This window comes from Pinus tabuliformis, chromosome 3_1 (genome assembly GCF_031772625.1).
Source record: "Pinus tabuliformis cultivar Carrire ecotype Pingquan chromosome 3_1, CPIR1, whole genome shotgun sequence".
In the NCBI taxonomy this organism is placed as follows: domain Eukaryota; kingdom Viridiplantae; phylum Streptophyta; class Pinopsida; order Pinales; family Pinaceae; genus Pinus; species Pinus tabuliformis.
Window position 1 is genome coordinate 519,906,384 of NC_142301.1, and position 11,416 is coordinate 519,917,799.

Consider the following 11,416-nt stretch of genomic DNA (forward strand, 5'->3'; position numbering starts at 1 on the left):
ATTAGTTCCTCAAACAGTTTGGAACTAATTTAACTGAACATAACTCAATAAACTGAGTTATCTAATTACAACTCACAATTAAACTCATCCTGGACCCCTAAAACTTAGGGAGAACATATACATGACTTCAGAAAGACTTCCAACTCAAAATTCCTAAGCTAATTAAGTTAATTAAACTTAATTAACTATTTACAAGTTGATATGACAATATAATTCGATTTTTAATTCACAGTTTAAATTCAAGGACAAATTTAAACTCGAATTTCTTGTTGCCATTTCTCAACACTCCCTCTCAACAAGAAAGGGATTATCAGCTACCCCGATCCTGTCTCTGTGAAACTCGAATTTACATTTTGACAATGCCTTTGTCAAAATATTAACATCTTGCTCCTCTGTGGGAATGTACTCTAACAACATAATCCACCTCAATACACAATCTCTAAGATGATGATATCAAATATCAATATGCTTGGACCGATCATGAAAAACTGGATTTTCAGAGAGTTTCATACAACTCTGATTATCACAATAAATCACAGTTGGATCCATCTATTGACCAAACAAACCACTTCCTCATCTAGATGGCCTCACATGCTGCCTGACTCGCAGCCATGTACTCTGCCTCTGTCGAATTGAGTGCAACCGATCTCTGTTTCCTGTTGTACCAAGAAATTGTCGCTGACCCAATACTGAAGATCCCTCCTAATGTGCTCTTCTAGTTAGATGGACTCCCTACCCAATCTGCATCGGTGAAGCCTTGAAGCTTCACTCCCTCTGTCCATTTGTACCATAATCCATATTGAGAAGTGCCCCTGAGGTATCTCAACACATGCTTTGTCACCTTCCAATACAGCTTGGTAGGCCTAACCATCGCTTGACTAAGTTGGTTAACTGCATAGCACATATCTGGTCGTGTGTTCACCAAGTACATGAGTGAACCCACAAGCTATCTGTAAACAGTAGCTTCCACTACTTCCCCTGAAGTAGCATCCTCCTTCCTCCAGTTACTTGCTAGAGGAGTCTCCATGGGTTTGCTGCTCTCCATGCAGAATCTCATGAGTATCTTGTTGGCATACTTTCCCTTAGACACAGAAAACTCCCCATCACCCTACCATATCTCCATGCCAAGAAATTAATGCATGAGACCCATGTCCTTCATCTGGAACTCTCTTGAAATGTCCTCCTTGCAATATTTGATCAGGTGATCATCACCTGTCAGTATGATATCATCAACATAAAGTACAATGATCAACAATGTACCTTCCACCACTATGTGGTACAGGTTTTCATTTGCTTCACTCTTTGTGAAGCCCAACCTGGTGAAGTAGCTATCTATCCTGGTGTACCAAGCACGAGGTGCTTGCTTTAGCCCATACAATACTCTCTTGAGATGACACACATGCGACTCACGGTCAAAGGTCTCAAAACCTTCAGATTGATCTATGTACACTTCTTTCTCAATCATTCCATTAAGGAAGGTTGTCTTTACATCCATATGATGTATCTTCCAACCCATCTTTGCTGATAGTGCCAATATATATATGATTGAAGAGTACCTTGCAACATGAGCAAAGGTCTCATCATAGTCAATCCCCTCTACTTGTGAAAATCCACAGGCCACAATCTAGCCTTATGCTTCTCCACACTACCATCTGCAGCTTGCTTTTCCTTGTAAAGCCAACAGGAGCTCACCACTGACTTGTCCTCCGGTCTCAGGACCACATCCCAAACACTGTCACGAACAATGGAGTCATACTCCACCATGGCATCCACACAAACGGTTGCCGCACTGCTTCCTTAAAGGAAGATGGCTCTATCACAACACATTCGCCCATAAGAGCCATGAATCCAGTGTACCTCTCAGGTGACCTCCTATGCATGCACTAAGAAGTGGGTGCTCCCACATTCTCCTATGCATCATCCAACAATCTATCAGCCTCTCCGGTGCGCTTTCTTCCCTCTTTGTAAGACTCTGCCTCAATGGATGTCTCCACTCCCGGATCCTCTGCATGTGGTTGTTCCACATCAATCTGAGGCTCCTCAACCTTAGAGCTAAAATCTCCTCATCTGCATGTAGCTCAAGGTCCCTCTCAAGGGAAACTCGCATGGCCTTCTCCTCATCAAATTTGACATCCCTGCGAACCACTGTCATCTTGTTGGTCGACAAGTACACCTAATAGTTGTGAGGTGTATCAGTGTACCCCACAAATATCCCCAACTCTACTGTCAGCTCAAGCTTCTTCCGTGCATCTTTGGTCACATGGAAATATACCGATGAACCAAAAATCCTGAAGTGACCAACATCTGGCCTCTTACCGGAATAATCCTCCTCTAGTGTCTTCATCTCAAGTATCCGATGTGGGCTACGGTTCTGAACATAAACCGTTGTGTTGCATGCCTCAGCCCACAAGTGTAGTGGTAGGCCCTAATCATGCAACATCGTCCTCGCTTCTCTTACTATGCTCCTGTTCTTCATCTCGGCCACCCAATTCCGCTGAGGATTATGGGGTGTCATCAAATACTATTTAATCCCTTCCACTGCACAGAAGTTATTAAACTCGTTTGAGACATATTCACCACCGTTATCACTCCGTAGAGCTTTAACCTTCTTGCCCGACTCATTCTCCACAAATGATTTAAACTCACAAAACTTTGTGAAGGTTTGAACCTTTTTCTGCATGAAAAATATCCAACATTTTCGAGAAAAGTCATCAACAAATATAACATAATACCTATGTTTGGTCGTGGATGTTGTCGAGAATGGTCCACACACATCTAAATGGAATCTCTTTAGAATAACCTCTGCTCAACTGTCTCTGTCGTGAAAGGAAGACTTGGTGTATTTTCTCAAAGTACACCCCTTGCATGTATCAACTTGCTCAAGTGTACCTTTGGGAAGACCGATAGAGATCTGTTGTAATATCTTCAAATCCCCGCGATGCAAGTGGCCCAATCTCCTATGCCAAAACTCACCAATGTCTCAGCGCTACACCCTTTCTACTTTTGTGCTCAAATCAACACACTCGTCTACCTCCAGCTTATAGAGATTCTTCACCTGAACCCTTATCTTCTTCACTTGACCTGTGGCTATGCGTCAAAGGAACACCATTCCTTTCGAGAAGATCACATCATAACCTCTATCCTCAAGCATGGACCAATTTCTTCTTCAGCCCAAACACATACATAACATTATTCAAGGTGAGTGGAGCCACATGCTCCCTTTGAAAAGTAATCGTGCCCAATCCAGTAACACTATACTTCTTGTCATCACCCATCTTGATATGCATATGGAGATCTTTCTCCTCCAAGTCACTGGATAACTCTTTGTCGCCAACCATGTGGAATGAAGCTCCACTGTCTAAGTACCATACACTTCCCATCATTGATGACACCATACATGCAATGAGGGAAAAGTCCAATTCGAATTGAGAGGCCAAAGCCTCACCCGTTGCTCCTCCAAAGGACTTCTTCTTAGACTTCTTGAGTGGACAATTTGTAGCAAAATGACCCAACTCATGAAAATGAAAGCACTCAACTTTCGTCATGTATTTCTTCTTACCTCCATGATAAGAATCCAATTTGGAATGGGAAGCTTTCCCTTTCCCCTTCTTCGCCTTAATCGCTAAGGCACGGTTCTCTTCATCACCAGTCTTTGATGAAGAGCCATCCCTAGTGTTCCTCCTGATCTCCTCCTGCATCAAATCCGACCATAGTCATTCCCAATCCAGCAGCTTCTCCCAACCATTGACAGAGTCTTGATAACTATGCCAACTCTTTGGGAGTCCTATAAGAGCACGACTCAACATATCATCCTCGACAACCATGATTCCAACACTTCCAAGTTCATCACGACACTAAGTGAACTTGGTCAAGTATTTTGGAATTGTCTCGCCTTTCTCCATTTTGATTTTTCGAAGTTTTTCTTTCAGTGCCAATTTCCTTTGGTCATTGTTGTTCTGATACAAGTCCGTCAATGCTTTCCACATAACATACGGAGTTTCCTTGCCATGGAGACTCGAGACAATGTGGTCTCGAACTCCCTCGAGGATTATCCGCCTTGCCTTTGCCACATACTTCTTCCATTCAGCCAAATTTTGTGCATCTGATGCTGCTAGCTTAGGAATTTATTGATCAATGAATTCGTTCAAGCCATTATCCTCTAGCACAACCTCCATTCTGTCCCTCCAGGCAATAAAATTCAAGTTTCCTTCCAAGGCATACTCGAGCCGCAAGCTGTAGAACGCCATCAATCGACCCTGAAGTATGTATTGCAAATTCGAATTTCACATGTAACCCAAAACTCAAAACTTCAAAATCTCCTCTAGTATATTGTTCTAAGCTTCGATACCATGTAGAAAATCATGTAGATTCACGAGCTCATGCAATGTACTAAAGCACATGACAAGAATCTACTTCTAATTTCAACTAGCGGAAGCCAATAGATCGATGAAAACAATATGAACAAGAAGAAGATAAATCAATGGCACATAACACAAGATGTATATGGGGAAATCCATTGTTCAAAACCCCGCTATTTGTATTGCATATATCAGAAATATGAGTGAAGATACAAATCTTGTTCTCACTAGAAAAATTCCCCACAAGTATTTTAAACTCTCTTAGCTCACAAGCAAGCTCTTAGCCAACACTTAGCCAATTATGTTGCACTCCAAGCCCCTATTTCCTTGCGCAATTCCTATGGCTGAATAGCCCATACTAATGGGAATCCAGTGCTTCCAAAATTGCACAATTCAATCTAGGTTGACTTCCTGATTGCATGCATCATCTATACAACTCAGTAAATCATACAACTGATAATACACTGTCCCCGCACTCTAGTCTCAACTGGGCCTTTCTCAGAATCGACATGCATAATTTTCTGATGAGGGAATCTTCAGTTAACTAGAGTGACACTTGTGGATGCACTAGTGCACCAACTGACTGTTAACTCTCTATTAGTTCCTCAAACAGTTTGTAAATAATTAACTGAACATAACTCAATAAATTGAGTTATCTAATTACAACTCACAATTAAGTTCATCCTGGATCCCTAAAACTTAGGGAGAACATATACATGACTTTAGGAAGACTTCCAACTCGAAATTCCTAAGCTAATTAAGTTAATTAAACTTAATTAACTATTTACAAGTTGTTATTAGAATATAATTCGATTTTTAATTCACAGTTTAAATTCAAGGACAAATTTAAACTGGAATTTCTTGTTGTCATTTCTCAACATCATGGATGAAAGTGATGGATGGTCTATGACCCATGAAGAAGTCCTAAACATGAAGACCCTTAGATAACGAAAAGAAGTTCATGACATTGTGAGGAGTTATTCAAGCATATGGTTGTCCCATCATCTCCACCTGATGAACTGTTGTAGGTTCGTAATTAAGAGGGAGACTAGAAACAAGTTTCTTTCTTGGAAGAAACTTGGAAGCAAAATTCCTAAGCCAAGAGGGAGCTTAGGTACATTCCTTCCGTAGGAATGAGTACATTCCTTTATTGGAATAGATATGTCCACCCTAATTAAGAGGGATAGATAGATACATCACTCTTGTCTTCACTTGGGAAGACAAAATGGAGGATTGGGTAAACATCTGGCATCTAATACTCTTTGAGAATGAGTTAGGGCATCCAAGGTAAGAGTAGTCATAGAGGACTGATATTCTTTGAGGGCTGGGAATCCAAGATAAGAACAGTCCTGGTGGAACACACTCTGAGAACCTGGGTGGGGTATGTTCTGAGAGAGACAATGATGAGGGTGTCTATACATCATTGGTCTGACCAACATTTGCTCAGATCTCGTGGAGAGATAGAGTTGTTAGTTAAGGCCTTGCTATGTTACAATGATGGTTGATATGATGCTAAACAGATAGGTTACCAATCCGACTCTTCTTATGAGAAATTCTTCAGATTGAGAATGACCAAGTACCATTATGAATACCTCCCTAGTTAAGAGGAAGTGTTGAAAAGTGTAACTAGGTTCGGTCTTCATAATGACATGTGTAATTGTGATTTTATGTAATTGATGAAAAGAAGAAAAATAAAATTATTATTGTAATACTTGTCTCATGGGTTTCATGAGCAAGGAATTTTATTTTTAATAATGGCTCCCATTGTGAGCCTTTAGGTTTTGTCATCTAGTCATAAAAGTCAAATTGAGTCAATATCATGTAAAGGACCCTTTTTGGGCATGTTACATTTTTTATGAGTCATTAAAATAAGCATGAAAGCCCTCCAAGAGAAGCACAAGACCTCTCCTTCAAGTCGGCTTAGAAATAGAATAAATGATCTCCTCCAAATGACACGTTGGCTCACCCTCCAACAAGTTAGCTTATTTTGATGAGGAAACAACTATAAATAGGGCAGCTCGACATTATTTCAAGTAGATATTTTTGATCATCATCGAGTCTGCAGTTAGAGGTGCGAAGTTCACTAAGGAAGCCTATTATCAAGCGAAGAAGGGAAGAGTATAATCCGAGCTCTTTTTAGATCTGTTTTTTGGTTAATTTCCTCTACACGTGTGAGGAAACAAGAGATTAGTTGCAACAAAAGAAGCTGAGAAGAGTAGCATTCCTCTTGGGTAGCTGAGTTGGAAGAAGGTCAAGTCAAGAAGGGAGGTCGAGACAAGCTAGAAGAAGACCCTATCCAAAGCGAAGAAAGTTAAGGCATAAGATAAGGTCTTGTGCATGAGCTAGGGTTTCTGAATTAGGATTGCAGACCTAATTCAAGGAGGCCGAAGGTTTGAAGCAGAAGGAGGTCGAAGTGGAAGAGGCGCTGAGACAAAGGAAGGAGCAGAAGGTTTACTATCATCAAGGGAAATTGTGCCTTGGTCTTGGAGTGGAAAATAGGTCAAGGGTCTCGGTCTTGGTATTTGTCAATTAGAATCTCTATAAGAAGAAGAAATTGATCGGGTTTTCCTCTCAAGAGTGAGAGGTTTTGAACCTGGTTGATTGCATATATTATGTGTCTCTTGTCTCTTTATGGTTTATGCTTGGTAGTTGTTTGATGATGAATAACATTATAATGTAAAAGAATATCCTAATCAAGAAGTAAAAACAAATCACAAGCAGTTATCTAAGAGAAATCACCTAATCTCAATGCCCTAGATTTCTCAACACCACATAGTATATATATATATATATATATATAAGCCTTTTTAATATAATTGACTATATAAAAACCTATGTATTATATTTTTTTTCAGAGGAAAAAAACAAAACTATTCTTCATTAAAAATGAGGAAGAGTTTTACATTTGCTTGGAGCATATTCAAATATTAGCATTGCCCAATATCAAGCCTAGAAGACCAAAATCTAATCCGAAAAACAAAACAGAGAAACCCTCAAGGGGCAGGGTAGCAAGCATATTGAAATAACATCAATATCGAAATAACATACAGAGAAAGACATCAAAACAAAGAACAAGCCATTGAGAGATCTCTAGAGGCAAGCAAAAACCTGCAAAAAAACAACTAGGAAAATTCAAAAAAGCCCTACCCACATATCAAATCATCAGCATAGTACTCAAAATGGAACTAGGAGAAAGAGACAAGCCCTACTTAGATAGGGCATCAACATCGAGGTTTTGTTCTCGATAAATATGCTGGAGGGATATGTCAGAAAAGGCTACCTATAAATCCCTTACACGAATCATCCAACTGCAAAGGGAAAAGACCCCAAGATTAAAGTGGCCCAAAATCCATTGAAAACCTATATATCATATATTACCCTTTTTCCCTAAATGAAAAAATTATTTTATAACCTCATTTACTCGAACTTAAATACATGTACCTTTAATATCTCTTTAAATCCACTAATTAATCATAGGCCTCGAGGAATACTATACTTTCATTTGCTTATTTAATAGTAGCATTGTTGCTTCTTTAATTTTTAGCCTATAGGGCTAATGATAAGTTAGGGTAGCAATTTAATTTTTAGGCCGATAGGCCTTCCTTTGAAAGGGACTTTCGTCGTCCCTTTCTTTCTCACGCTGACACGTGGCGTCGGGAATAGAGTGGGCATAACCGCAGAGTTCTGCAATCTCACGCTACGTGGCATCGGGAAAAGAGCGGGCATAACCGCAGGGTTCTGCAAGTGAGCTGCGTCATGTATTCATGGATATTTTATACGGGCTTCCCACATTTAGCAGAACTGCCGTTTCTGTCAATAGACCGACTTTTCAACGAAAATTTGCAGTCCAAATAGGTAGTTCAATCATTTTCAAGAATGTTCCGCCTGCTTGCCTCTGGTCCACGGTTCATACGCGCAATGGAGACAGTGGGTAGTTCCTTTTTCTATTCCACCCCTTTGTCGAGACGGGAAGAAAAACACTGTTTGTGGTGTCTCAATTGAGAACAACAAGTGACGGGAATTTGTCAAAGCATTTCGGCATTGATGTTGGAGCAGATCTTTACTGCATATTGATTTATTTCTGGCGAATTTACATTTTATTAGCGCATCTTAGGGAATGAATATCCACAGGCCTAACGGAGGATTTCTGGGGTTACTGCTACTTTTTTCGCTTCTGCTATTCCCAACTTCATCGTCGGACACGGGAGAAATTATAAACTCAGCGGCGGAGGAAAATTCACGGGACAGAGGTGGTACTGATATATATTGGCTGAGATGGTTTAAAGGTACCCAATTTGGAATTCAGAAGAGAAGAATTGACCAGGTTATTTGCCCGGCTCTTTGCATATTTGTGTCAATTTCATGTTATTTTTTTATCATGAATTGTGAGGAATAGTTAATTCGAGTGTTCAGGTTTTCTTTACTGTTTGAATTAAGTTTTATGCTTCATTATTTGCCTTCAGATATCACATTATTAGTCGAAATTGTCACCGAATTATTTTGGTTACCAAGTTTTTCGTTATTGGATTGATTTGTGTCAGTTACGAAGCTAAGATACAAAACACTTTAACGGGGAGGGAAAGAGATTCGAACCTCGCACCTCTCTCTTCTTTGCTAATATAACCTAGGCAATTCCCGATTTGTGATTTACTTGTTGACAAAGAGAATCGGTATTGCTGTAAAAGGTTTTTTGGGAAATGAATTGCATCTGAAGTTTTGGAACGGACAACTTTTAGAATTCTTTTTTTCGCCTGATAGAACGATGATATGAATAGGTCAAAATCCATACATTATAAAAATAATATTGACAATTTTTATGGGAAAATTTATTTAATTCCAAGGTTTGGCTGAACTTGTTACATTTTTAGCATTCACACCTTTTTGGTCATTCTTACAGATAACAGGAAAAACAAGAGAAAGCACACAATTGGTTTTATTTAGATTTTAAAATATTTTCAAAATTTATAATAAGGTGAAGTTCAAAGTAAAAAAATTAGCTTAATGGCTCGTAAAGACTCTGTTGGAGAATGGGTACACAGTGCATGCCACTCTCAGAGATCCACACAACCCATCAAAGAAGTCATCCCTTCTCTCACTCTCAGGGGCCCAAGAGAGGCTTCGTCTTTTCAGAGCAAATCTCTGCGAGGAAGGGAGCTTTGACTATGCCATCCATGGCTGTCGCGGCGTCTTTCATGTTGCAACTCCTACAGATTTTGGTTCCCAAGATCCAGAGGTAAGTGAAACAGTAAAGAAGTAAGTTACCGATGTTTTTGGGACAACGATATGATATTAATCGAATTGTTTTGTACAGAGAGAGGTGATTGAAACTACCGTGAGAGGAACTCTGAATGTTCTCAAGTCCTGCCTAGCAACCAAAAGTGTAAGGCGTGTGGTTTACACATCATCTGCCAGTGCTGCTTCTTTTCCAGAGAAACCAGTGGAAATCATCGATGAATCATGCTGGAGCTCAGTAGATCTCATCAGACAAAATAAACCCCCTGGTTGGGTAAGTTTATTGCACGAATTTCTGGTTTAAATTGAACATTGTAGGAAGTTTTACGGTTTTCATTGATTGAATGCATTCAGATGTATTATGTGTCAAAAACCCTGGCAGACCAAGCTGCCCTGCAATTTGCTAAAGAAAACAAAATGGAAGTTGTCAGTATGGTCCCAGTCACAGTAGTGGGTCCTTAGCTAACAACGACAATTCCCTCCAGCGTCGATGTAACCATGTCCCTCATCACAGGTTTCACAAACTCGAGCTTGATTTTTTTGTTTTGTTTTTCTCTTTTTGGGTTTGTTTTTAATAATTGATGTGGCACGGCAACCTCAGGTTCTATATAATAGAAAATAATGAGGTATGAGGTTACAATCTCACCATTAGGTTTTACATATTAACGATAAACATTCCGTAGATTTAATATCATTTATCTTTTAAATATGGGTATGTTCCAAATTTAAATAAAATCAAATTAACGATAAAAAGCCATGATTGAATTGCAGGAAACACATAATGGCAAGGATTATTGAAGTCTATTGTGACATCTTTTGTTCATTTGAAGATGTTTGTAGAGCTCATTTGTTTTTGATGGAACAACCTACAGTGGGAGAAAGATACATTTGCTCTGCCCATAGCACCACTTTATCAGGGTTTGTAGATTTCATTTGCAAGCGTTATCCAAAGTACAAGATAGACTTTCAGTAAGTAACCATTAGTTTTCATCTTTTATTTTCAACACCACCACTATACATGAGTTAATCATAATTTTTGTGAGCATATTTTTTGGTTTACAGGTTGGATAATGCAGAGAGTGATGGTGGTGTTATAACTATGTATTCATGGACAAGCTCGTGGTTTAATTGCATCAGCTGCTTCCTTAACTGTATTTACGCTGCGGTCTTCAGTCTGATTATTATTATCTTTCACCTTTTCCTGGAAAAAAAAATGGATTAAAAGTTAATTTGTTCGACAATGCCCCGTTTCAAAATGAATCTATTAGTAAAAGCCTTTTTACTCTTGGTTATGATGTAATGAATCTATTAGTAAAAGCCTTTTTACTTTTGGTTATGATGTAAATTGATGTCTGAGTTGAAGTTTGAATGATTCTCAGCTTGATTTTTAATCTATTTGAAAGCCTTCTTTGCCTGTAGTTGTGCCGCAGGTGTAGATAATCAATGCTGTTAATGTAACAAGATATAAGATCAACTTAGGTGTAAATAACAGCTGAGTTAAATCTGAATGCTGCTTTAGTTTTAGTCTTGATGTAAGTATATAATATTATTATTAATGATGCTAATAAGGAATGTAACTGAACACAATGAACATCAATCAGCCAACCTTTGAAACGGTATGATAGTAGCAGGCACTGCAGATGGTACTGGGGTCTATAATATATCATGTGTACGTACGTGATGATTTTGGCTGTTTGAACTTGTTATCACTGAAAATATTTCAAAGGAAAAGGAGAGCAGAAATCTTCATCAAATTCAAGCAAGGCAGCTCCTCAATTAAGCAAGGTATTTTCTTCCAAGTTGTTTTTTCTAAAGAAATTTCAAAG

At 39.0% G+C, this 11,416-nt stretch overlaps 1 protein-coding gene across 1 annotated transcript; it reads left to right on the forward strand.

Moving 5' to 3' along the window:
* Window positions 1–8,018: 8,018 nt before the first annotated feature.
* Window positions 8,019–9,816, forward strand: LOC149188111 (uncharacterized). The gene is made up of 3 exons (XM_089412938.1): window positions 8,019–8,682; window positions 9,461–9,591; window positions 9,670–9,816. The coding sequence occupies exons 1-3, from the start codon at window positions 8,476–8,478 to the stop codon at window positions 9,677–9,679; spliced, it is 348 nt and encodes a 115-aa protein (XP_089269064.1). The 5' UTR covers window positions 8,019–8,475; the 3' UTR covers window positions 9,680–9,816.
* The last annotated feature ends 1,600 nt before the right edge of the window (window positions 9,817–11,416 follow it).